Genomic DNA, 27,052 nt, shown 5'->3' on the forward strand with positions numbered 1-27,052 from the left:
GTCTTACGCCGGCTATCTCTGTCTGACTGGGCTTTCCAGTCTTTGGTCACCACAACGGCCAGGGGAAGTCCCATTCAGCAGTGGGGGAGCAGTTGCTGGCTCCCCAAGACTTGTGTTAGTGAGGCCCCTACTGCAGCCATCCCATGGGGTGCCAGGAAATGAAGTCTTGAGCCTTGGACTTTTGGCACACCTGCCGACTGCAGCCTGTGGCCCAGAAGCTCAGTTTCCTCATCTTTAAATTGAGGAGCTTGGGGCTGGTGAAATGGTAGGAGCACTAAGCGTGAGGACCTGAGTTGGACCCCTGGGAGCTATATGGAAGGGGAGAACTAACTCCCACAAATTGTTCTCTGGATACAAATGGATTAAGATAGAATGACAATAAAGATTATTTTTGTTTTTCCAAGACAGGATTTCTCCCTATAACAACCCTGGCTGTTCTAGAACTCACTGTGTAGACCAGGCTGGCCACTAACTCACAGAGATCCACCCACCCCTGTCTCCCACGTGCTGGGATTAAAGGCATGTGCCACCATGCCTGATCATTCTAAAATTGAACTTGAGAAGTGGCATTGGAATTGGAGGGACTTCCCAAAATGGTGTCCTGGCCCCACTCAGACCTCTGGCTTCATGTCTGGTTGAGCTCAGGGCTCTAGCTTAGCAGATATCAGGGTGACGAACCCTTCCAGGTCCTCAATTCTTTATGAACCTGGACTCGAACACTCTCTTGACCTGACCCTGTCCCAGCCTGAAATGCTCCAAGTGACACAGAAAATAACCGTAAAAAAGATATTTATTGTTAAAAAAAAAAATCAAATGGCCAACAAAGCCACTCACGAAATCAGTCACACCCACGGTCACACACACGGCCCACTGATAAGCCCTCCCCACATGGCTGTCTTTCTGAACAGCTCTGTGGGCGGGAGTCTCTGCGGCTCCTCCGTTGGACCTCTGACTCCAAAACCACACACGTGAAAAGGCAGTGGACCGGAGAGGGACTGGCAGAAAACAGTGCTCAGGCTACTGCAAGCCTCCCTGGCTTCCAGTCTCTGCCACTCCCAGCTACATAACTTTCTACACACGTGTGCGTGCACAGCACACACATGGTCCATGGGTGCTCACATGTGTAGACATGTGCCCACACCGACCCTCCACACACTGGGCAGGGCCAGTGTGGGTAACACTTGATTGGCAGGCATCTGCAATGAAGGGGAAGGAGAAGGCAGGTGTCTGGCCTGGGTCTGCTGGCTGGCTCTTCACCTCTACCTGGTCCTGAACGGGAGTGGAATTCCTTGTGTCTAGACAAGAAGAAACCCTTTGGGAAAACACATCCAGACAGCAAGGTTGAAAGTGCCTAAGAATTTCTGAAATAAACTACTCCCTTCTTGCTTTGGGGCCAAAAGTGCCTACAAAACTTGGGGCAAATTAGCTCAGCATGCCACAAGATCTGAATTCTTCAACCCAGAAGGTTCCGGGCAGGATTCCACTGGCAGAGGTACCACAGTCCTGAAGCTTCTGGAACAAGACTTCTGGGAGATGGAGGTCCAAGCAACTCATCTCCCAAGAATGCTCCCAGTGCCCAGAATGGTGCTGACAGACGTCCCAAATGCACATACAAAGCGGATGCTCAGGTGGCTGAAGTACCTGCTTGTAGGCTGCTTACCCTTCAGCCCCTTAAGAGGCCACTGCCCAGATCTCAGAAGGTCCTGGGTCTTCCCTCCACGTGCATGGTTGCCTGTTGGAGGCACAAACCTGCCTGCCTCACGATGGGCATGTGAGCAATTGGGAGAATGTAGCCCAAACGTGCTGAGCTAGTGATTGGAGCTCTTTCTTGCTGAGGCTGAGAGGTGCTCCATCTGAGGGACTGGCTCCTCTACCTAGTTCTCATCCCAGCATGCACCTGTCTGGGCATCCTCCTCTTTTCTGGGGCTCTACTGCTGTTTTTTACAGCTCTGCCCTCAGCTTCTCTCCACCCTCAAGAACAAGCTGGGGACCCGAAGAGCACATTTTGAGAGATGGCCATCTGGACTGGGGATGTCGGTGGCTCTCCTCCTTCTCCCAGTCACACCCAACTCATGCCCCCAAGAGACTGGAAGACAGTGCAGGGCCTGGGCCTCCCCATGCCTTCCTCTGAGAGCAGGAAGCTAGAACATGACTTCCTCACAACTCCCATAGTCACTTTCTACCATGTCTGAACCCTCATAATTGGGGGGTGCTCGAGGTTGGCTCCGGCCCGTGGCAGGCCCACCATTCACCTCACAGTCAGCGTAGGAGGGCCCGGCTCTGCTGAGGCGCATGCTCACCCCCTTATAGGCTCCTTCTGCCAGGCAGGGCCCACCCCCTCCCTGGCGAAACTTGGAGTGGTAGTAGCTGATGGCTGTGTACTCGTTTAGACAGGGCGCGAGCAGGTGTTCCTGGGGGCTGGGGGGCCGTGGAGGCATCAGGTCTTCCAGGTTCTGGTTGCTGTAACGGGGTGGGAGGGGCGCCCGCTTGTTTTCCAGTTCCAAGGGGAAAGGGAAGCCCCCATAGAGTCCAGTGGGATCTGGCATCACAGCAGGACTGACATGGTGACGAGGAGAGGGTGGCAGAGGTCCCTGCGTTGCTTCGGGATGTTGGTATTCCCAGTGCTCCTTCCGGGAGTAAGTTGGAGGCCAGACCGCAGCTCCGCCTGGGTATACTGAAAGAGAACAGTAAGACTTGGTGAGTTCTGTGTGTTCCATGGCGGTCATTCCAGCAAGCTGTACAGGGGCTATCAATGACTTGACGTTTGACACGGCTCATAGGCATGTGACCTATCTGAACATGCTTTTTCTGGAAGCTGGCATGGCTCTCCAATCCAGTGAGGGCAAGCTAAACTCAAAGCCAGCCCATCTTGCAAATCTCTGCCAACCTGTGTCAGTGAGAAGGGAGGACTGTGGAGAACCATGGACAGTTCTATTTCGTCTCTTCCCCAAGACACGCCAGAGTTTACTCTCAGAACTAAAGGGAACAGAGGCACACTGTGGACTTGGAGATGGTGTCTGTCACAGGGGGTGATGAAATGGGGGGAGGATCGGAGGAATTCTCTTCTCTCACACCCATCTCTGCCACTGAGAAGTTGAGAGAGAGAGAGAGAGAGAGAGAGAGCGAGAGAGAGAGTGAGCGAGCAACTCATTTCATCTTTCTGGCCCCAGTGACATACCGTGACAATACCTGTTATAACTACTGGGAAGCACACCAGAAAAAAACAGAAAGCTCTTCACAACTCCACCTCTTTCTGAGCCAAAGATGAGAGGGACTGTAGTTCCAGACTCTAGACCAGCCAGCTCTCACTTCTGGATTGGACGGCCAGAACCTTTTTCATTTCCAGAACAGCAGACATCCCCACCTCCCCCACCCCCCATTCCCAAGTGGGTCATGGAACAGGCATAATGAACCACAAGCTCTGGGCCAAGAGACTTGGCATTCCCGGTCATTTGTGCAATGTGAGCTGGGATGCATCCCTTCGTGTCCCGTTCCTGGAGACTGGTTTGATCAATGGCTGCTCCACTGTATGCCAATGTGTACGCTGATGGAGTATTTGGGGCTCCCCCCCCCATCCATCCCCGAGCCACAGGACTTCTGCTTATACCTACCCAGCTCCTCGCCAGACCAGGTTCTCTTGATGATAGGTTCGTGGCTGGGGTGGGAGGAGACGGCGGCTGGTGGGAGCCGGGGAGGCACACTGCACACCATCGGCCGCTGTTTGGAGCTAGGCCCGAAGGTGACGAGTTCGTTTGGAACTGAGGTCTTGCTGGGCTCGGTCTGGTTCAAGTTGTTGCAGGAACTGGTGCTCAGGGGGTCAAGCTCAATGGCGGGAGAAGCTTGGGTGTCGACCCCGATGCTCCTGGCTAGGAGGTCTGGGTCCTCCATGGCCACTGGCTTGTGAGACCTGCAGTGGCGGCAGTAGAGGAGGAGCCCCACGGTGGCAACAATGAGGAGGGGTAAGGCCACGATGATGACCAGAAACTCCTGCTGTCCCCAGTCCCCTCTCTTAATCTCTGGAGTGATGAGGCAGCGTCCCTCAGAGCAGCCCCTTGCCTCCATCTCACACCTGCAGAGATTGAGAAGTACTTAGTGGATGTTTGAAGTTACCTCTTTAAAAAAAACAACAACTTTATTTTAATGTACGAATACTTCGTCTGCATGTATGTCTGCGTACCACATGTGTGCCTGATGCCCTCCAAGGCCAGAAGAGGGAATAAGATCCACATGTGAGTCACCACGTGGGTGCTGGGAATCAAACCCAGGTCCTCTGAAGGAGCAACAAGTGCTTTTAACCACTGAGCTACTTTTCCAGCCTTCCAAGGTCCTATGGGATAGAGCACTCATCCCCAATCCTATGACTTCCTTCCAAAGTCAAAGGAAATTGTCAAACCCACCAACACGTTACTATCAGAACCACCCACACCCCCCTGTGACAGACACCACGCCATCTCCAAGTCCACAGTGTGTATCTGTTTCCTTCAGTTCCAAGATTAAACTTCCCAGCAGGTCTTAGGGAGAGATGGCATAGAGCTGTCTATGGTTCTCCACAGTCCTCCCTTCTCACTGACACAGGTTGGCAGGAGAGATTTTCAACATGGGCTGGCTGCTTGTGTGTGTGTGTGTGTGTGTGTGTGTGTGTGTGTGTGCGCGCACACACATTCATATGTGTGCAGCCTGGCAGTGGGGACATCGCTCAGCGGATAAGGGCATTTACTGTTCAACCGTGAGGAACCGAGTTGGAGTCACCAGCATCCTCACAAAAAGCTGGCTGTGTTGGCCCCAAAATGGGAGAGGCAGAGACAAGAGGATCAGGGGGCCTTGTCAGCCCCCAGTCCAGTGAGGCTCTGTCTCACAAGAATAAGACAGAGGGTGAGAGAGCAGAACACTGGGCTCTGAATCCCTTCTCTGAATCCCTTCATGTTATCCGGTACGTGTGCAAGTATACATATACACACACGTATGCACATGTGTGTGGAGGACACAGGTCAGCCTTGCACCTCATTACTTAGGCAACCATCCACCTTCTTTTTGAATCAGGGTCTTTCACTTGCTTTTCACTAGCAGGTCCCTCACCAACTAAGTGAGGCCACCTCGCCAGGAAGCTCCAGGGACTTGCCTGCCTCGGCCTCCTCAGAGCTGGAATCACAAGTGTGCACCACCACACCCAACATTTTCACGTGGGTTCTGGGGACTGAACTCAGATCCTCAGGCTTGCAAGGCAAGCACTGTTACCAACTGAGCCATCTTCTACGGCCAAGCACCGGATTCGGTAACAGCCTCACTTGTGACCATGGAACCCGCCAGCGTTCGTTTTTACCAATGACATCCAGGCCAGGGATATTCTCTTCACCAGTGAAATCAGATGCTCCTGCTGTGGAGGTATCTGGTCTACCCAGCTCTCTCATAGGAAGAACATCTGTATACCAGATACAAGTCAGCTGTGGCCCGGGGATGGGACCCAGGTGGCAATGCCGCCTACTTCTCTTCACTGAGCTCTAAGAAGCCAGCGTGGTCATGCAGAGCTTAGCTGCCTTACGTGCGACAATTGCTTGAAGTGTTAATTGTCAACCTGTCCGAATCTTGAATCATCCAGGAGGTGGATGGCTGTGTGGGCAGGCCTGTGTGGAATTTCTATGATTACACTAACTGAGGTGGGAAGATGTGCCCAGTGTGGGTGGCAGCTTCCCCTGGCTGGGATGCTGGGCTGGACCAGTAGAGAAGGAGAACTGAGCAGCAGCATGCATTCACCTCTCTCTGCTTCCTGACTGTGGGTGTGGCCAGCTGCTTCAAGCTCCTGCTCCCCTTCCCCCTTGATTCCCCACCACTACGGACTGCCCCTGTGAACTGGGAGCCAGAATAAACCCTTTCTCCCTTAAGTTGCTTTAGTCAGAGTATTTCACCACAGCAACAGGGAGAGAAACCAAGTCACTATGTGATCTCCCAGGCCAACTTCAACCTGGCACTGTCTGGTGTAAGGCCCTTAGAGATCATCTGTTGTCAGCTTTCCACTTTGGAGGGGTTGGAGGGGGGAAGTCCCAAATATCCCTCAGTGCTTAGAATTTCACCGTGAGCAGCTTGTTCTGCAGTGTGAAATGCTGTGTTCCTCAGGCTCCTCTTTCCAAACGAAAACACCACTTTCCTGGCCTGCTCCCATGCGCCGTCCAATGACCCTGGTGAATACCATTCTTACATCAAAACAGGCAGGGAGCAGGGTAGCAGTGATGATTGCTGAGAAGGACTGAGTCACTGGAACACTGGGTGATCTTGGGCAAGCCTTTTCCCCTCTCTGGGCTTCAGTTTCCCCATTTCCAAAACAGTGGGAAGGTGGTCATGACTTTCTTTTCTTCGAGATTTTTGATCTTAGCCCAGGCTGACCTTGAACTCACTAAGTCTGCATAGATAATTTTGAACTTTTTAAATTAATTGTGTGTATGTGTGTGACTGTGTGAGTATATGGGTCTATGTGTGTACATATATGCCCATGCCTATGCATTCATGGAGAAGGTAGAAGAGAGACAGGGTCACTCCCTAAGCCTGAGGCTTTTGTTTACTTGGCTAGGCTGGAAGCCAGCAAGTCATATAATTCCCTTGAAGTGGAGGTTACAGGCATTCGTGGAGCATATGGCCTGTCATGTGGGTGCTGGAGCTGTAAGCACTCTTAACCACTAAGCTATCCCTCCAGCCTGGACCTTGAACTTCTGACTCTCCTGCTTCACCTCCTAAGTGCTGGGGTTGTAGTCATGAGCCACCATGCCTGGCAGTCAATGGCTATTATATCCAGGCTGACTACAAGGGAATCCCCTGGCCAGGAGCCTGTGAAAATAGAATCAAGGTCCATTGTGGGTGATCCCAATTCCATTGATTCACAATTCTTTTTTATGACTGCTTAAAGGCTCCTAAGCTTGGGTGCTCTGACACTAGATACCTGTCCAAATGTTTTGTTTCTAGGTTTTTAGAATGTGTCTCTTTCCCTAACTACCCTCATGGCCCAGCCTCGTTGGGGACAGGGTGTTAAGTCTTGCAGTGGGGTCTGAGACAAAGCCATTCCTGGGTCCAGGAGAACCCGTTTTTCCAAGTGTCTCTGGGGCAATGCAGTACAAAGCAAGTGTGGTCATTTCTCTGCAGATGTCAGCCAGGGTTGACATGTGTAAAGAGCTTAGTGAAATGTGTGACTTCCTGGTCTCTTGTTTGTAGGTCTGGTTCAGATGGTTGTGAATTGGGCTTAGGAAGCCATCATTTTCACAAGCGTTTCCCTCCCACAGTGTCCTGATGCAAGGAAGTGGTATGAGGAAAAGCTCCAGAGGCTGGGCTTCTGGACTCACATTGGCCTCACTGGAGGCCAGAAGGCAAAGGTCACTCCTTAATGTGCTGGGGTAGGGAGCCTGGACATGTGACCTCTCTGGACTTACCTGTCACCTGGGTAGGGGTGAGGGCAGTTACAGGACGTGCCTTCAGGGGAGGAGACACATGCGCCACCTTCTTGGCAGGGCACAGAAGTGCAATTCTCCCTTCCAAGTTCGCAGTTCCTGCCAGAGAATGGAGGAGGGCACCTGCACAGGTAGCCTGGGAGAGAGAGGAAGGTGAGTGCCTTGGTCAGAGGCCCCAGCAAAACCTGTGTCTCTGTGCTGCAGTTCAAGGCTCATTTGTCTACTAGATACTAGTGGCTTTGCCCAAGATCACCCTGGGCTGAGGACCCTCTCATGCCAAATCTGCAGTGAGATACAAGGGCTGAATCAGAATCAGGGGCCTTTGGTCACCTTCCAGGTCCTTACCTGATCCAAGGGCAGGTGAGCAGCTCCCACCATTGAGGCACGGGTTCCGGCTACAGGCAGTGCCGGGCCAGCAGCACTGGCTGAGGGCTCGTCTCTCCAGCCAGCCTGCCGTCTTCTTTCCATGGCCAAGCAGCTCTAATCTCTCGCCATTGACCACGACAGCATCCAGGCAACCTTCAAAGCCCAGCGAGACATTTGAGGAAGGACTCGAGGGGACAAGGCCACCCAGCAGCAGGTGTCTCTCAGTCCTCAGGCCCTGACATTCCTCTGGGATGACAAGGGAGGTGTTGTCTGTGGTGTCAATGACCAGATGAACAGAAGTGTCCCTCTCCTCTAACAGCATGGCGTGCCACTGTCCATCATTCACAAGATGCTGGGAGGAGAGGTTTCCATAGAAACCACCTGGACATCGGTATTCCAGCTGAGGGAAGCCGTTAGCCAGCTACAAAGAGAGCACAGATAGCCATCATCAAGATGAGGATTTCTGTGACAGGCTTTCAGTTGCAGGAATTTTTTTTTTTTTCTCTCTTGTTCTCTCCTTCCCCACCAGGCCCTTTTGCTATGTAGCCAAGGATGCTCTTGAACTCCCGATCCTCCTGCTTCTAACCCCTGATTTGCTAGAATTACAATTGTTCACCATCATATCTCCTTTAAACGGTGCTGCGGATAGAATCTAGGCCTTTGTGCATGACAGACAAGTGCTCTACCAGTTGAGCCACATCGTTTTCAAATGCTTCAACGATTGTCTCTGAAGAATCCAAATGTCCTCGAAATCTCATCCAGTCCTCCACCATATTCCATGGAATGGTCAAGATCCCATTTGACAGACGAGGAAACTGAGGGCCAAAGGCACCTTACTGATGGGACCCTGTGTTTTAGATCATTAGTGACTGTGCATGAACCAGTTAACCTAGCCTAGGTGTTTGGCTCCAGACTGGTGAAAAACTAAACTAAACAAACAACAACAGAAACAAACAAGCAAAAAAAAAAAAAAAAAAAAAAAAAAAAAAGAAGGTGGATGGTACCCGAGAAGCAACACCCAAGTTGCCCTGTGACCTCTTTACTTGCCCTGTGACCTCTTTACTTGCCCATGCACACATATCGTAAGTCCCTGAGGTTAAAATGTTTGAGAGCCTCTGGCTTAGAGCTAATTTTCTCTACTCTCAACAGGTAGGTATAGGTTTGCTTATAAAGCACCAGGCGAGCCTGGAATACACAGTGAGGCCCTGCTTTGAGCCAGAAAAAGAGCAGCTGGGGCCTGTACCTCAGTGGGAGTGTGCTTGTCTGGTGTGCCTCTGGTTCAAGGTTCAGTCCCTGTGCTGGCAAGCATCAAGTTGACATTGTGTTGTGAAAAAACAAGACAGAGCAACAGGAACTAGGCATGTCAGGGACCAAATATTCTTCTGTCTAGTGTGGGCAAGGCAGCTTCTTTAGAAAAATTTGAACTGTAGTTGGAGAAAATGATTATCTTACTGTATCCTCACTCACTGCCCAGCTTCCAACCCATGACCCTAGCGGCAGGTAAGCCTCCGGTGCCAGCCAGCGTCAGGCCAACCAGTCATGACTGAATGTAGCTTTTCTCTCCTCAGACAGCACTCTCAGCTGATGGCCCTGCTTCCTGCTGAAGGCACCAGAGGTGCTCGCAGGCACTCTGACATCATGACTGTCTTCTTCAGCTAAAGCTGGTCCTGTTACTGATCCTTGTCCCCTCCACCCCCTCCAAAGCCAGGTTCTCCTGCCTCCTTTCTCCTGCATTTGCAAAATGTCCATTCCCTATTGGATCATTTCATTTACCACGCAAATACAATGAGTCCTCCAATTAAAAAAAAAAAAAAAAGTTGTCTTGAACTTGGGATCATTTTCTTTCTTTGTCCCCAAATGTCCCCCAAATGAACCCATCTTTTCTGTGCTAAAGTCCATTGGTGTCCATTGGTGTTCAGTGTGCTCCCTGTTGTGGTATCAAATGACAGACCTCATTCTGCTCTGCTCTCAGCAGCCAATCCCTCAGTCAATCACTGCTGCCGCCTCCTTCTGCTCACTACTTCTCCTCCCCATTTCTTTTCTCCTCCTCTCCTTCCCCTCTTTCCTTTTCTCCTCTTCCTCTTCTTTCTTTACCTCCTTTTCTTCCTCCTTCATCTCCTCTTCCTCCTTTTCCTTCCTTCCCCCACCCTTCATCTTTTTCCTTTTTCTTCTCCTTTTCTTGCCTTCTCTTTCTCTCCCTCCTCACCCTATTTTTCCTCCCTTTCTTTCTCCTCTGCCTTTTTCCTCCTTCTTCTTAGGATGAACCTAAGGTCTTGCACACACTAGGCAAGCTCTCCCTCATTAAGCCACATCTATCCACACATTTTTTTCTAATCCAAGTTCGCTTGTTTTCCTGGACCTAATCTTTTTTTTTTTTTTTTCCTATTTTCCATTTGAAGTCTCATATTTCATACCCTTTGTTGGTGTCCTGTCTTCTCTTTTCCCTCTTCATGGGACTGTGCCCTAAGGGTTATTCTTACCTACACTGCACTGGGAAAGGCTGTTAACTTCAAATTCCTTCCCAGATCTGACACAGTCCACTGTCATCACCCTGGTCCCCATAGCCACGCTCGCTCACCAGGGATATTGTCTCAGCCTCCTGTCTGGATCTCTCTGTTTCTGTCTCTCTTCTTCTAAACTCTATTCTCAGTCCAGGCACCATGAAGACAATAAATCACATGGCTGTGTTTGCTACAGACCTTCTGAAACCCTCTGTTTTACTCAGATGAAAGCAGAGTCCTTACAAGGGCCTCCAAGACCTTCATTGAAATGCCCCACCCCCATTACACTGTGACCCCAACTGTGAGGTCTGTCCACCTTGTTCATGCCACTGGAGCCACTAACAACACTGGGCTGTTGTTTAAGAATGTCAACAGCCTCCTGTTGTTCATCTACCTGGCCATTATTCTCGACATGCCTGCAGCTACCTCCCTGTGATTTTTTTTTCCCTCCATCGTCAACCAATTACCATGGAAACACACATCTAAGTGTGTCTATGTAGGAGTTTCTAGAAAGGCTTAACTGAGGAGGGAAGATCCATCCTGAATGTGGGCATGGGGTCCAGAGCTGGATAAAAGGGAAAAGAGTTGAGCATCCATCTCTGTCTGCTTCCTGACCCTGGATGCACCATGACCAGCTGCTCACACTCCCTCCTGCTTTTTTTAAAATACAGGGCAAAATAAACCCTTTATTCTTGAACTTGCTTATGTCAGAGCAACAGGAAACATACCTAACACATCTCTTCACCCTCTTCATATCACTGTTCAGCCACCACCTCCGTGACCACCTCTCAGCCCCTCACCCTCCCATCCCCTGTGCCCTCAGGACGTTTCACATTCAAACTAACTTTGAAATCTCCTTGCTTTACCACCAGTCTCCCTGGCATTTAAAGAAAACTCTAAGGGGGATTCCTGTCCCATAGAACAATGAGACCCAAGTGCACAGAACAGGGCCTGTCACGTATGGATGCTTAACAGATAACATGTTAAGCAAACTGAAATCATGAAAGCAGTCACCTGGCGCAACATTGTGATGGAGGTATTAACCCAGGCAGCAAAGGAGACTTCTACTGGCTGTAATATGAATCACTGAGGGACTGAGCAGCGACTGGTCTGTTTTCCTTGTGTTCTCATGAGGCTTTGCCTTGGACTTGTTCTCCCAGTGGAAATTCCTACCACACACTAAAAACACCCTCACAGCACCAGGGTTATGTAGGCTCACATCCTTCTCACTGTCTTCTAGGGTGTTCACACCCCACAGAGCAAGCAGCTCCACCCCTGGATGGCCTGGGGTTTGTATCTCCAGGAAGAATAGCTATGGTTCGGACAGTCCTGAGTTCTGTGTGTTCTGACTGATAGCCATACCCAGCATCCACGAGGGGACTCTTCGCCAGGAACTGGCTCAGTAGCTATCCTCACAGCACCCCTCCTCTTCCCAGTTTGGGGTGCTATGAAAGCCACTCACATGGGAGTCACCTTACCTTCAGGGCAATAGAGGCTGTTTCATTGGTGAACACTAGAAGGGCCCGTGGCTGCAGCGTTCTGAGGTAGAAGTGGACCTGCCAGTTCTGAGCCTGTAGGGGCCTGTACCGCACATAGCTCTGACCACTGAACCTCAAGGTAGTACCTGCAAATGAACCCAAGATGTCACCATCCTTGAAGTGTCCCAGATCTCTTAGACTGGCAAACAGGTCATGTCCCACATCTGATACGTGCAGGGCCCAGTCTGGCGTTGGATGGACTACATTTCCAGAGCCACCAAGGGAGCTGGGCTGCCACCCTGCATGCCCCCCTCTGGGTACAGGTCCCTCGGGCTCACTGCCAGCCTGAGGGTCAGCAACAGGGAGCTGCAGCCATGAAGAAAGAAAACTCAGCATCCGGGACTAATTAACTAATCAGGTACGTGATTAGCTTTTAAGTCCCGCACCACCCGTATGTTCTGGCTATCCCCAGAAGACGGGAGGTGGAATTGACGAAGGTTCTGCAGCTGTGTGAGCTTCAGGACCACAGGGGGTCTGCCTTCTTCTTGGCTAATCAGGGAACTTGCCAAGCAAGGTGCTCTTGAAGGGGTCAAGAGCCACTCTGTGGTAAAGAAAGGGGGGCAGGTGATGGATAGAGGGATCCCAACCTCTGTCAAGTCCAGCATCCCCGGCCCTGTTGCTGACTTCTAATGCACAGTTGCACAGGTAAGTGCCTGAGGCTTTGCCAGAGCAGCGGGGTCGGGTGGGGGTGTCCAGCTTGGCTCGTTTGGCCACCGTGCACTCCTGTTCAGGGTCATGCTTGGCTACTCAGCCGGCTGAAGGCCAGCCAGAATTAAAAAAAAAAATCTTCCCATGGTGGGCATTGTTGAAGAAGGGAGCCTAAGGGAGGGCTCTAAGAAGACACTGGTCCCATTCTGGGCCTTTACCGAGCTTCTGGCTACAAGGATATAGTGAGGTTTTGAAAGAATGTTAAAGTGCTCGCACACAACACATGGATCAATTCTCTGGGGCGCCCTATTTTTCTAAAATGTTAACAAAACACTTCCCCCAACACACACACACACACACACACACACACACACACACACACACACACACACATGTGATTCTGGCAGACAGCAAGCCCAGCTAGGGTTTCTCAAAGTGCATCTCTGGGACCATGTATTTGAATTGAACGCCAAAGGAAGGGCTCAGCCAAGGCCTTGCGATAAAAACTTCTAGAAGCGTGCTCAGAGCGGTCTCTTTGAGCACACCCTCCCCAGTGCAGCGCACAGCAGCACCGGCTTTTAGAGCCTCTGCTTTCTGCTGCTAGAGGGTTCGCAGAGGGCCTTCAGCTATTACAGCTTTCCCTGCAGCAAAATGCAGAATGGGAACTCCCTTACCCCCTCGCCTAGGTACCCACTATTCCTGGTCAGTCTCTAAATCTGAGCCACAGGCTCCCTAATGCAAGCTGAAAGGGTCCCTAAAAGGTAGGCCAGGCCATGTCACGTTGTGTGTGTGTGTGTGTGTGTGTGTGTGTGTGTGTGTGTGTGCGTGCGTGCTGGTGCGTGTGCATGTGTGTGCCTGTGTATGTGAGGGCCACTGTCTTCTTCAATTGCTCTACACTTTACCTTTTAACCCAGCGTCTCTTGCTGAGTCTAGAGCCATCTGACTTGGCTAGGCCCTGAGATCCTCCCTGACCCCGCCTTTTCAGCGCTGGGATTACAGGCTTATGCTACCACAGCTGAAGGGAGGCATCTAAACTCAGGTCCTCATACTTGAATGGGGAGCCATTTCCCCAGCCTAGCTCAGTTTCCTTTTTAACAAAACTGAGTTGGTCCCGGGTCTTCATGCCAGGGGTACTGGGTGAGCCTTTCCAGGGAGCTGAGTACCTGGTGTTGCTTAGTGCAAGGTTCTGAACAGGACACAGTGGTGCATGGAGAGCCCAGCAGCCCGACAAACAGCAGGCTCTTTATAGCAGCTGCTCCCACATGAATGACGGTAAGCCAGCCACAGGCTACAAGCTATTATATCTATATGAGGTTTACTCCCCAAACCAACTCAAGTAGTCAGCTGCTGTTGTTATTATTCTAATTTCTAGATGGGCAACAGGAATTTAGTGGATTTTACAGAACCTACCCAAGGCCACACCACTAGTTAAACGGCAGAGCTGGGATTTGAACCTATGTTGGGTTTACTTCCTGAGCTGATACCAGCAGGCTGTGAGGCTGGCAGCCGTGGCATCAGTAACTGGCACGTCTGGAGGCTTCTGTCAGGCTCTTCTCCAAGGGTACCTGATACACCAAACTCGATCCTTGCACTAGCAAAGCCCAAAGGCGTAGAAATGTCAAAGAATTCCCTCTAGTCATCTGGCTGGAAAGTGTCAGAGTGAAGATGTGTACCCCAGCACCCTGATGGCCCAGGTCATGCTTTTAGCTACTTTATCTATTGTAATCGATTGTTACTTTCAAACTTCCAGAAAGTAGAGAGAACTTAGGTAGCATCCCATCTCTAGGCTTTATGAAGTCACTCCCCATTGGTCTGTGGCATTTAGTTTGACTTTATAGCCACGCTCATGAACCTCGGGGGCAGGCAGCCAGGACCCAGCAATACAACCCCAGATCCTACCATTGCAGGAGCAGTTTCTCCCCAGGTGGTGCCGTGGTGTCAGGATGCTGAGCCTGGCTGTGCTGTAAGTGGGCCCAATCCTGGGCTCCAGAGACACTGTCTCTTGACAGGTTTGATCCTGGCAGCGAGATCCTCGGCACGGTACCACGGGCAGGGCTGACCTCATCTGAATTCCCACCGAGTGTTCCATCTCTTTGGATGAGTGAGCTATGGCAGATGCCAGCTCCTGGAGGTCATAGGAGGCTCCAGAATGGCCCTCAAAGACCAGGAGCATATCCACCCCAGAGGCCTCGGCCTCGGCGGGCTGCAGGCTGGCGAGGTGGATGTTGGCTCTTCTGACGTCCAAGAGATTGCTGAGGAATCTCTGCAGGTTTCTCCAGTGGTCACTCACCAGCTCCTCGGGGGTGAGCTGGTGGAAGCCCAGCCACATAGCATGCTGCTGAGCTTCCTGCCCCATGAGCCACACGTGGACATGGACCCCAGTGGTGGTGGTGAAGGTCCCATCACTGACTGTGACATTGAACAAGTATCGGCCATGAGGCAGTCCTTGGGAGGCGATAATCTTGCCATCGGACGCACCCACAGAGAAGTACCTGCCCAGGCTTTCCTGCTGCGCCAGGCTGTAGGTCAGTGTGTCCTGGGGGTCCCGGTCTGTGGCATGGATTTTACCTATCATGCCACCTTGAAATTCCTCCTCCCCCGTTGTGATGAAGATCTCCAGTGGGAGGGTGGAGGGCGGGTAACGGCTCTGCTCCGTGACGTGTACTCTAACCAACGTTGAAGACGACAAGGGTGGGAGGCCGCTGTCTGATACCTGTTGGTAAGACGGACAGTTGATGGCACCTGACAGTACCTCTATGCCCAGCTGAGGCTGTTCCCCCTACCAGTGCCCGCCCCCTGCCGGCCTGGTCTCCCTTCTCCATACCTGCTGAGAGAGGTGTTGCATGCTGTTGTGTTTGGAAGAAGATAAACTCCAACACACAGGGATGTGCTGGAGATTTTTCTTAAGGTTTTGTAGAAAATACGAAAACAGCAGAACAACCCAGCTTTCCTGAGCCTCACGGAGCCTGAGCCTCTTTCTAGACCTCTCCAAGCAAACCTCCACGTGTATTGCTGATTTGTGTGCACCTGCATATGCTGGCTGAGCCAGCTCCCTAGCTCCCCAGCACAGGTCAGTCTTTCAGGCCTCTTCTCTCCCGCCTCAGACTCTGCCAGTCTGCAGGTACCTCTGAGCGTGCTTCACACCCCTCCACGGCTGCTACCCCACTGAGAAAGAGCTCCTCTGGGATTCCCTTTCCTACGAGATCAGATCGGGAGGGAGAACTCCTTCTCTGGACTGGCTGAGAGCTTTCTGTGGCCTGACCCTCTGTTGTGGTAAGGGGACAGGCAGGGTGAGTTCTCAGCGTGTAAGAGGCTATCAGCTTGGACAAAGTGAAGAAAATAAACAGGGTGACAAGAAGACAAGTGAGGGGGTCTGCCTCAGGTCAGGTGGAGGTGAAGACTTCTCTGAAGAAGAAAGAGCATGTAAGGGGTCCTGGGCTGGGGAAGACGTGGCACGCTCCATTAAACAGGAGGCTCCTGGAGCAAATGGAGGGAAGGCTGGGGTGGCACTCACGGTGGGCTGAGGAGCCCAAGGCTGGATCTCATGTCACACGTGTGAGAGGCTCGTGAAGGCTTTCAACAAGGGTGGAAGGCCCTCCTTAAAAGAGAGAATTGGGGCTGGAGAGACAACTCGGTGCTCAAGGGCATTTGCTGCAAGCTTTGTTCCCAGCACCCACCACAGGAGGCTCACAACTGCTCAGAACTCCAGCACCAAGGGATCCAAACACATCTATAGACAAATACAAAAAAAAACTCAGGGTGACCGTTCAACCAGGCTGGCCAAGGCCGGCAAGGCTGTGGAGCAATTGTCACCAAAGCTTGGCGTTTCTGCCCATTCAAAGTTCAAATTAAATTAAAATGCAGCCCTCATTGTTTGCTAAGTGGAGCCTTTGGAAAATAAGATCATAGCAGTGGGGCCTTTGTGAAGATGCTTAGCGCCTTAAAGAAAAAAATAAGGGAAGAAAAACTTTATTTTACAAGACAAGATCTGGCTCTTTAGCCCAGGCTGACCTCAGGTTTGCAACCCTCCCACCTCAGCCTTCTAAGTTCTGGAATTACAGATGTGTACAATGCCTTTGCTTTGCTCTAAAACATAGTTTCCACATGTAGCCCCAGTCTGTCCTGGAACTTGCTTTGTAGTCCAGATTGACCTCACACTTACAATCCTCCTGCCTCAGCCTTCCTAGTACTAGGATTACAGGACTGTTTTCAGACTCTGGCTGAAAGGGATCGCAGGTGCCCGTGTATGTAGAGTGGGCACTGGCCTGCCATTTTTCTGCCAGGTTAGGAAGAGGCCCCTCACCAGGGTCTGCCCACAGCTTCATTCTCATCTTGGTCTTCAGCCTCCAGAACCGTGAGATGGCTGGCCTGAGCCTGTCCCACCTGTGGCATTCTGATGCAGAAACCAGTTAACTAGACAGTACTTCTGTCAAAATATCACAGGTTGGACCTCAGGTATCGGCCAGCCACACAACGAGCAATCCTCCTGCCCCACGAAGCCCGATCGACCTTATCTACACTTCAATATCCTTCCTGACATTGCTTCCGATTTTTTTGATCACAGGTCACTTCACACTCCTCCTTCCTGGAATACTCTTCTGCCCACTGTACTCCAGACCCCCACAGGTCTCCACTCAGATAACACCTGTTTGACAAATATGTGTGTCCCCTGCCTTAAGTCTCTTGTTATTTTATTTACTTATCTCAAGTCAGAAGGTGTGGCTTCCCTATTTGTTTATCAGAATGGAACACCCACAAGAAAGGAGCCATCCCCTTCACATCTGCTGCTAAGGCTGTTTGTTTTTCCTACACAAGCAAGTATATACACATGGATAGTCAAACACATGTATGTACACACACAGAGAGACACACAGACACACATACAGACAAATACACATGCAGACACAGATACATACACACACAGAGACGTATAGACACGCGGGCACACATACACATACCCATACAGGCACACACAGACACACAAAGACACACATGTAGACACACAGAGATAAATGCAGATTCATGCAGGCCTCAGTATGGAGTCCTTGGCCCATGGCCAGGCACATACACACTCCACACACTTTTTCCTCACAGCAGAAGCACCACCTTTGTGTCTGCCAGCAGGCATCCTGTCCCCAAAGCCAGCACCACACACGCCAGCTCGGATCCACACAGCACTCACCTCGATATGAAGCTGATACCACTCCTGGACCCTCCTGCTCAGGCTTGCAGCTGTCACCAGCCAGCCATCAGGAGTCACCCGGAACACGGACCCAGCGTTCCCCTCGGTGATCCGGAAGGAGTAGGGGGGCCCATTCTGTGGGGAGTCAGGATCATCCAGGATCAGCTGCAGGACTTTGATGCCAACGGGGGAATTCTCCTGTGACAGAGAGCAACAGGAAGCCAGAGAGTGGTGTAAGCATCAGCCGCTCCGGTTCTTCCTTTGTGGTCCCATCTTCCAGGGACAAGTTCTTATCCCTCTGCCCACAGATAGATCCCAGGCTGGAAGCCGGCCTGGTAGTCTTCCCTAAGTGCATCCCTGGGTCTTAAAAACCAAAGGTCAAACCCTTAGCCTACAGAAAAGGACACTGCCTGAGCCCCACAGTTGACAGACTGCATGTGCTAGGAAGCCACAGATGAATGGTGGTGACACTTCCAGTTCATAATCATTAATTCTTTTTAGTTAGAATACAAAATAATGGGTTTCATTATGACATTTTATATCTGTGCATATGTGTATATATGTGTGTGTGTATATATATATATATATATATATATATATATATATATATATATATATATATATATATATATATAATTTTACTTTCTTTCTATACACCTCCTCACTACCCTCCTGGGAAGTGAGGAGACACCCCTGGGAAGCTCCTCCCAGTGAGAGGGGCTCAAGAGGAGGATGGGCTTGGGGGTGCTTACCTGGACAGCAGTGCTGTAGTTGAGCTGGAAGAACCGGGGAGGATTGTCATTGACATCAACCACCTCAACAGCCACCTCGGTGTCCTCGTGCAATGGGGGCTGCCCACTGTCTGTGGCTCGGAGCCTCAGCGAGTAGCTGGGCGTCTGCAACAAGATGCACACCAGGGGATTAGGAAGAAGGCTCCTGGTGTCTGCCCCTTGGTGTATCTCCTCCTCCCACAGCCCACTCACGGCCCTGGTGCTCGGGCACCAGAATCAGAAAGAAAGAGAGTGATTTGGAACCCTGCATCTCCTAACTACGAAGCCTTGGGAAAAGGACCGAGCTGGGGAGGGGGGGGATAAAGCGAGTCGTTATTCTCAGGATGACTGTGGGCATCAAATGGTGAGATGCACCTTAGGCAACCGGCAAGGTGCCTGATGCCAGAAACTGATCTCAGCCCATGGTAGTTGTCACTGGACTGATCCCTTGTTAGCCTGTCCCTCGCCTCCGAGTTCACAGAGGAATCATCCTGGGGACGCCTGGACATCAGGATGGGCTGTGTTTGCCCTTTGCCCTCTGGACTTGCCATAGGGCCACACCTCTGCTCAGCCATAGCTCACCTGTTCCCAGTCTAGTGCCTTGGCCACCTGCAGCTTCCCCTTCTTGGGGTTGATGGTGAAGTGGCCAAGCTGGTTCCCTCCTACCAGGCTATAGGTAATGGCGCTATTTACAGGTCCATCATCATCAGACGCTGACACCTGCAGTAGAGAGGAGACCGTGAATGCAGGCACAAGGGTGACCAGAAAGGAATCGTAGCCCTGGGAGGGACGGCTATGTCCATATCCCAATGGCTGCCACTGAGTTGGTAGTCCCCACCCCCAAGAGAATGTCTTGTGACCTCAGCATGCCCTGGATTCATTTGTCTGTCCACTCTCTCACAGTGACAGGGTACACCAGAATTGGTCCCAGGGGCCAAGATGTGAAGAAAAGTGTAAAATGATACACCCTCAGAAAGCATTGTGTCTTGATGTTATGGGTGATTAGGGTCTCACGGGAGTACAGAGCAGAGTGACACCCCAGGAAGGTTAGAAGATTCAGGATGAGGAAGTGTCTGGGCATAGAAAGAACATTCCCAGGCAGAGGAAATGGTATGGGCAAGGAAATGTAGAGCCAAGGGTGTATTCGGGAAGGCAAATTTTGATATGTGTTTGGGGCACAGGATGCATATTGGAGGCTGAAGGAGAGGCCAGAAGGGAGGTGGTAGGAGTCCTAGAGAAATAAATATGGGTGTGCTTCCATGAAGGATGGAACAGCTATGTATTTAAGATACAAAGAAGTACAATGTGACGTTCCCTCTGTCCCTGTCTTTCACCCACTCCATGTCACTCTCTGTCATAGGCATTGAAAAGACCTCTGCAGTCAACTTCTTTTTTGCTCTCCTATGGAATATTGCCAATCCTGTGGCCTCTCCAAATCATCCTGGCATTAATATTGTGACACAGTTTTGTTGAGAAGCTACAAATCATGGTCAAGTCTATAGAGCCCTGGCTTGATAAGCCAACTCATGCTTGTAATGTCTGGGGACCCATGTGGGGAGTGAGGCAAAGACCACCCCCAGAGCCCACACCCCACAAAGAGTGAAGCTGAAGGTCCTTACTGTCAAGATGACGTCACCCACAACGGCATTCTCTAAGACTCGCACGGTATACAGTTCATGGGTGAATCTGGGGTGATGTTCATTAACATCGGTGACATTAACCACGATGGTGGTCACATCACTGAGGGAGGAAGAGCTCTTCCGGCTGCATTCAATGGACAGGAAGTACTTGGGACTCGTCTCGAAGTCCAGGCTCCCGTTGACATATAGGATTCCTGAGGAGAGAAGAGGTGATGGAGACGAGGCAGTCGGAACCATAAGGCAGAGGTCTGAGGGGCTTGGGGCCAACTCCTGTGCATTGGGGTGCATGGGAGGATTCTGCATGAGATGCAAAAGTGAGAGCCTTCTATGAGTCCCTGTGGGTCAGCTAAGAAGAGAAAAGAGAGATGGTTCCCTTATTCTTTCCTTCCTCGTGATTACAATGGAAAGTTCAGGGGTACCAGGAATTTGGCTGGGCATGGGGGTGGTTTTAAGATAGGCAGCTAGTCCTATGCTGCTTGAATATTGGGTCTCAGCAAGCGTTTGGTGCAGGGAAGAAGCAAGGCATGCCAAGCCACCTGAGATTTGGCCTGTGCTGAGAACAGGAAAGCACCAGCTGAGGTAAGTGGATCACTGAGGGTTCTGGATGGAATTCTAGTTGAAGATATGAAAGAATAATGACCCTCTCAGGTAAGCTAGGCCCACATGGATAAAGGGACCAGCTTATGGGTCTCTGAAAAAACCAAGGACAGTGTATGTATAAGAAGCTGTGGGGGCAGGAAGGGGAGGCTGTGCGGACAGATGCCCCCCCCCTACATGAAAAACCAGTGTACCCCATGAAGGGAGGACTGAGCTGCCTCCTGCCCATCTCACCTGTGTGAGCATCCAGTTGGAACTTGCCCTGCTCATTTCCGCCCGTGATGTGATACCCAGTCTTCTCCGAGCCGGGGCGCGTGAGGGTGGCCAGGCGTAACACCTCCGTGTCTATCAGGGCATCCTCAGGCACCTGCGTGCTGTGCTCCGTGTTCAGGAAGATGGGAAGGTAGTCCTCCAGGCCCACTACGGAGACCGTGACAGTGCCCAAGCTGGACAGCGGTATTGGGATGCCTAGGTCTGAGGCACGGACCGTGAGCTCCACAGCCGAGCTTGACCTGACCTGCAGAGGCTTCTCCAGACGAATCACTCCTGAGGTGGCATCAATGGAGAACTGGCCATCAGCAGAATCCGTCAGTGAGTACACCACCTGGGCATTGACACCTGTAGAAACCGGGGGTGAATAGTATTGAGGACGCCCTGCAGCAGGGTTTGGGAGAGGCTGGTTAAAGCTGACATGCCCAGGGCGTGTCAAGAGTGAGAATCTCTGGGGCAGCCACTCCAAGCCCTCACAAAAAGTTCTTGGGAGGATGACAGGCTTGTTCACCAATTAGCTGGCAACCTCCTGTGAGCCTGTAATTGATGTCAAAGTAAAAGGTTAAGAGAACAGGGCTTGATGTGTGGCTTGTTTGAAAAAGTGCTTGTCACCCTGGCGTGAGTTTGAGTCCCAAGAATGCATGCAAAAAGCAAGGCATGGTGTGTGCTCTCAATCCTAGCCCTGGGAAGAAGAGACTGGCACATCTCTGGGGCTTGCTGGCGAGCCATCCTAATCTAACTAACTAACTAACTCTGCCAAAGAAGGGACCCTGTCTCAAAAAACAAAGGAATGATGCCCAAGGCTGACTTCTGGCCTCCACACACACATGAACTCATGTATACAGGTACCCCACACACACACGTGCACCCACTTCATGAACATAAGCGTGTGTGACGGGTTTCCCAGGTCCGGCTTCTCTGCCTTTGGATTGACTGTTCACCCTCCCTAGTGTCCCATGGTCCTTCAAAATCTTGCCTCCTGCAATGCCAAGCCAGAATATAGGAGATATTCAATTTGCATTGCTGGCAGAATAGGATTCCACTTTTCTAAACATCGTCATCGTAGTCATCTGAAGTTAATCTGGCTGCTCTGACCCATCTTTTAGCCTACCCAGATTATCAGTGCTAAAACTCGACTTAGGAAAATGGACCACATTAGGATGCTTCAGGATGGCAGATGCTCTAATTGGTACAACATGGGCAAACACACCATGGTGGATCTAAATTGGCTGTGTGCCATGGTTTAAATGTGACCTTCATGGTTCATGTCTGAAAACTCAGCCCCTAGTTCATGTGTGGATGATGTCTGGAGGTCGCTGAGATGAAGTCATGAAAGCGGGGCTGCCAGGGCATTAGTGGCAGAAGAAGCAGAAGACCTTGGTCTCCTCGCCTTCTGTTGTATTGTCATGCAGCTGGAAGGTGTCCCCAGCTGCTGGTACCACATTCTTTAACTTCTCAACTTCTAAAACTGCAAGCCAGATAAACTTCTATTTTATTTTTGTTGTGTGCAGATTTCTGTGTGAGCGGGTGGGCATGCATATATGTCCATGCACATATGGAGGCTAGAGTTCAACCTTGGGTGTCATTTCTCAGGAGCCATCCATATTGTTTTTCTGAGACAGAGTCTTACACTGGTTGGGGCTCACTGAATCAGCTAGGCCAGACAGCTAGCAAACCCCACATATCTTCCTGCCCAACACTGAGATTGCAAGCACACGCCACTATGCCCAGTTCTCTTACACGGGTGCTGGGGATAGAACTCACGTCTTCATGATTGACAGCAAGCCCTCTGCCAGCTGGGCATCTCCCCAGCCTTGAACTTAACTGGTTCCTTACCAGTCACCTAGTCTATGGTATTCAGTCACATCAAGACTAAAAGACTTTGCACATCTCACAAGGAAAAGAAACAATAAAAGCAGTGTCACTGAAATAAAAAATTCAGGCTGTTGGGGCTCAGTGGTTGTGGTATAAATGTGAAATGTGCTTCCATGGGTCCATGTATTTGAGTACTTGGTACCCAGCTTGTGGTGCTGTTTTGAAAAGTTGCAGAACACTTAGGAGGTAGAGTTCACGAGAGGAAGTGGGTCACTGGAAGTGACCTTAAGGCCATACAGCCCCGCCCTGCCTCCTGAGTGTCAACCCGGTGTGACAAGCCACACCTCGTGTCCTACTGCCATGGTGGACCTGTCCCTTCCCAAACCATCACACAAAATGAACTTTCCCTTCCGTAAACTGCTTTTGTCAGGTATTTTTGTGACAGTAACAAGATAGAGTAATAGACAGCTGGTTTAGCATGCCAGGTTCAAACCCCAGTACCTAAGAAAAAAGTAAAATATCGAAAATGGTTCAACTTAACTGTCTAAAATTTGAGGAAAGGATTTTAATAAGCATCACGGCCTTAGGGCCAGAAGTTCTTTCCTATACAAATTAATGAACTGAATAAATGCTTTGTAGATTTCAAAATGGCTTAGAGAAAAGAATGCTTCGGGGCTTCAGTGGCAGCATAAACATTCTGTGGCTCTAAGCAGCAGAGGAGATATGGTTTGTGATGCTTTGAGCCTGCTCAGATGTCACTAAAGCCAATTGCTGCAGGCTCGAGTGTGTGTCTGTCTGCAGATCTTTTCCACTCTGGGTATCCACAGACTCAATAAGAAGTCTTAGTACGTGCCCATCCCAGACGACACAGAGACAATGCCTCACCCCAGATGGCGGCCACCAGTTCTTCACATACTCACCCTGGTCAGGGTCCCGGGCAAAGACCACAGCCACAGGGGTCTTAACTGTGGTGTTGTCGAAGACGGCCACAGCGCAGTGGCTGGGGAAGAACCTAGGGGCATTGTCGTTCACATCCTCAATGTGGAGAGTCACCTCTGCCTGGCATGACTGGCCCCCTCCGTCTGTCGCCTTAGCAACAAGGTTGTATACGTCCTTTCTTTCCCGGTCCAGGGCTGTGAGTGTGGTCAGCTCCCCTGCCAGGGTAAATGAGAGAAGATGAGCTCCCTCTAGAGGACACATGTGCCCCTCTGGAGAGCTACTGTTAACAGTCTTGCCACAGGTTCTATCACCACAGAGAGACTGGTCTGTGTGCTGTACACGCTGTCAGAGAAGAAGCCCAGTTGCATCCCCTAGCACCTGCCTACCTTTCTCATTCTCCCACGCCTTGAGTCCCAGCACTCAGGAGGCAGAGGCAGGGGGAACTATATGAGTCGAGGCCAGCCTGGTCTACAAAGTGAGTTCCAGGATAGCCAGAACTACACAGAGAAACCCTGTCTTGAGAAACAAAAACAAAAATCACTTGCAGAAATGAATATATGTATTCATTCAATAGTATATATATATATATATAGATAGATAGATAGATATATAGATATATAGATATAGATAGATAGATAGATAGATATAGATAAATAGATATGTATATATATATATCCCACAGAATAATTAACCCAATAATAAAAACACATGATGTATATGTGGATATGGTGGCACATGTCTTTAATCCTAGCACTACGAAGAGACAGGCAAGATTTCTGTGAGTTAGAGACTAGCCTGATCTACATAGTGAGTTCCAGGACAGTTAGGGCTTTTTTGGGACACTGTCTCAGAAAAACAAACAAACAAATGCATGTATAAAGATGTTGTCTGAGGTACTGTTTATAATAGTGGCATATTTAAATCACCCTGTATGCTTTTCAAGTAGAAACTGATTAATATATTATAGTTTAGTCATATAGTAAAGTAGTATGTGGCGGTTAGTTTTAATTGTCAGTTGAAACCAACCTTCCAGCATCTGAGGAGAGAGTCTCAATAAGGGGCTGTCCACACAGGGTTTGCGGATGGGCATGTCTGTGGGGGACTGTCTTAACTGACATGGGAAGACACAGCCTACTGTGGGAGGCACCACTCCCTAGGCAGGGTGTCCTGAACTATGCAAGAGAGTGGGGGAAGGGCAGTTGAGCACAAAGGAGCATGCATACATTCATCTCTCTCTGCTTTTGACTGTAGGTGTGCTGTGACTAGCTATTTGAAGTTCCTGCCTTGATGTCCTTCAATGAGGGACTATAATTTGGGATTGTGAGCTGCAATAATAAAACCCTTCTCCCCTAAGTTCCTTTGTATTGGAGTCTTTTATCACAACAGTGTATGTGAGACTAAGACGTAATGTATTGTCAGGAATCACTGAAAACAACTTTACATTCTTCCTTGCAAAAACCTGCAAGCTATCATCACTAAGGTGAGAAACATCAAATTATACACCCGAGAAACAATTACAGAGAGATTTTGGAGGTGAATGGGAAGGCAAGCCCACCCCGAGTGGGCTTTGGTGAGGGCTTATTGTGTTGGCTTTCTGGATCCTCCAGGATACACACCTGTGGTGGTTTTGAATCTGTGTACTGAGCATGCATTATTTTCATACTCTGAAGAAAACCGCCCGATTGCTTTTTCCTTTTAAGTCTCCATGGGTAGTCCTGCAGCTGAGCAAACAGCAGCAGAAAGCAGCTTCCCAAATCACTCAACATACTGGACCGGGGTCAGGAAGGACAATGTGGTCTCTGATCTACCCAGACGGCTTCCTGGGACACGGCTCTCACTGCTCCTCCCTGCTCAGGAATCTCTGAGTCATCTTTGGTGCTATGGATTTAAGCCAAGTTTTGGCAGCTGGTCCCTGGGCCTGGCTGCCACAGTCACCTGCTTCCCACAGCAGAGGGACAGGGTCTTATCTGGAGCTATTGCTACTTTTCTCTCCAGCAGTCCTACAGTTCAGCCTGACATCGCCATTCATGGTTTAACCTGAGGCCCTCCATTTTCTATCTCTGCTTTGTCCCTAGCCAGTCTAATGACAATATGTCCCATCTACTGAGTTCTTCCTTAGCCCAGGCCAGGATTCCAGGAGCTTTATTGCTTGAGGTGTTTACTGAGGTCTTGGGTTCCAGTAGCCCAGTTTGCAATGTGCATATCTTGAGATTGCACCAACTTTGGCACTTACTAGTCTAAATCTTCCACTGGCTCGGAAAGGGCATCGGCCCATCTTGCTTTTATTCCACGTCTCAGACCTACCTGTGTGAGGGTCCAGGTTGAACTCCTGGGCTCCAGGTCCATGCAGAGAGTACATGATCTGAGCGTTGGTGTCCATATCCACATCCACGGCGGCAACTTTCAAGACGAAGTGTCCAGGGCTGACGTCCTCACGGACCTTGCCAGTGTAGTGAAGCTGAAGATGGAAAGGTGAAAGTCAGGAGTCTGAGGCAGTGTGCTTAGATCCAGAGGTTGGGGAGGGAGAGAAGGAGGCAGGCAGAGAAGTGACTTAAGTGAAAACAGACAGAGACAGGGAGGCAGAAAAGGGAACAAAGAGGGAGAGGGAGATGGGGTAAGATGCGTTGGGACACCTCATCTTGTAATCCCTCTACTCAGGAAGCAGATGCAGGAGGATCCAGAGTTCAAGTTCATTATTGGCTTCATAGTTTAAGGCCAGCCTGAACTACATGACTTCCTGGTTTGTTTGTTTGTTTGTTTGTTTGTTTGTTTGTTTGTTTTTAAAAGACATGTAAGAAAAATGGAGATTAAAAGCCAGAGGCCTGATGAGGTGGCTCAGTGGCTTGCTATACAATCTGATCCTAAAACCTGAGTTTTATTCCTGGAACCCATATAAAGGTAAAAAGGAGAAAACACTAGTTTCACAATGTTGTCTTCTGACCTCCACATGAACATCCTCCCAACTCCCTGCCTCATCATACATACAGCACAATAACAAATAATGATTTTCAAAGCCTGAGAGGATGGCTCATTGGGTCAAGTGCCTGCCTCAAAGGCATGAGTATCTGAGTTTCAGTCCCCACCCACATAAAAAGTGGGGAGGGGATACTCCTGTAACCTTAGCCCTGGGGAGGGGTGTTGGAGGTAGGTGGATTCCTGAGGATCATTGAAGTCTGGCTCTACCTTAATGGTCAGTAGTCTGTCCTGGGATTGTGAACAGGGAGGTGGTCAATGAACTTTGGGTTCACTGAGAGACTGGGTCTCTAAAAATAAAGGTAGAAAGTTATCAAGGAAAGACACCAGACCCTTACACACACACACACACACACACACACACACACACACACACACACACA

At 50.2% G+C, this 27,052-nt stretch overlaps 1 protein-coding gene across 1 annotated transcript in view; it reads right to left on the reverse strand.

The window, feature by feature from the left end:
* Positions 1–824: 824 nt before the first annotated feature.
* Fat2 (FAT atypical cadherin 2) overlaps positions 825–27,052 on the reverse strand; it is a 58,830-nt gene continuing 32,602 nt past the window's right edge. Inside the window, exons 11-23 of the mRNA XM_055602859.1 lie at positions 26,001–26,154; positions 23,678–23,911; positions 20,907–21,290; positions 20,055–20,269; positions 19,018–19,155; positions 18,418–18,561; positions 17,666–17,863; positions 14,383–15,196; positions 11,776–11,921; positions 7,776–8,217; positions 7,413–7,566; positions 3,612–4,069; positions 825–2,674 (exon numbers count right to left, since the gene is read on the reverse strand). Of these exons, the coding sequence (XP_055458834.1) occupies positions 2,142–2,674; positions 3,612–4,069; positions 7,413–7,566; positions 7,776–8,217; positions 11,776–11,921; positions 14,383–15,196; positions 17,666–17,863; positions 18,418–18,561; positions 19,018–19,155; positions 20,055–20,269; positions 20,907–21,290; positions 23,678–23,911; positions 26,001–26,154 (4,014 nt within the window). The 3' untranslated portion in view covers positions 825–2,141. The remainder of the gene's footprint in view (positions 2,675–3,611; positions 4,070–7,412; positions 7,567–7,775; positions 8,218–11,775; positions 11,922–14,382; positions 15,197–17,665; positions 17,864–18,417; positions 18,562–19,017; positions 19,156–20,054; positions 20,270–20,906; positions 21,291–23,677; positions 23,912–26,000; positions 26,155–27,052) is intronic.

This window comes from Psammomys obesus, unplaced genomic scaffold (genome assembly GCF_907164565.1).
Source record: "Psammomys obesus unplaced genomic scaffold, mPsaObe1.curated_primary_1811, whole genome shotgun sequence".
NCBI lineage: Eukaryota > Metazoa > Chordata > Mammalia > Rodentia > Muridae > Psammomys > Psammomys obesus.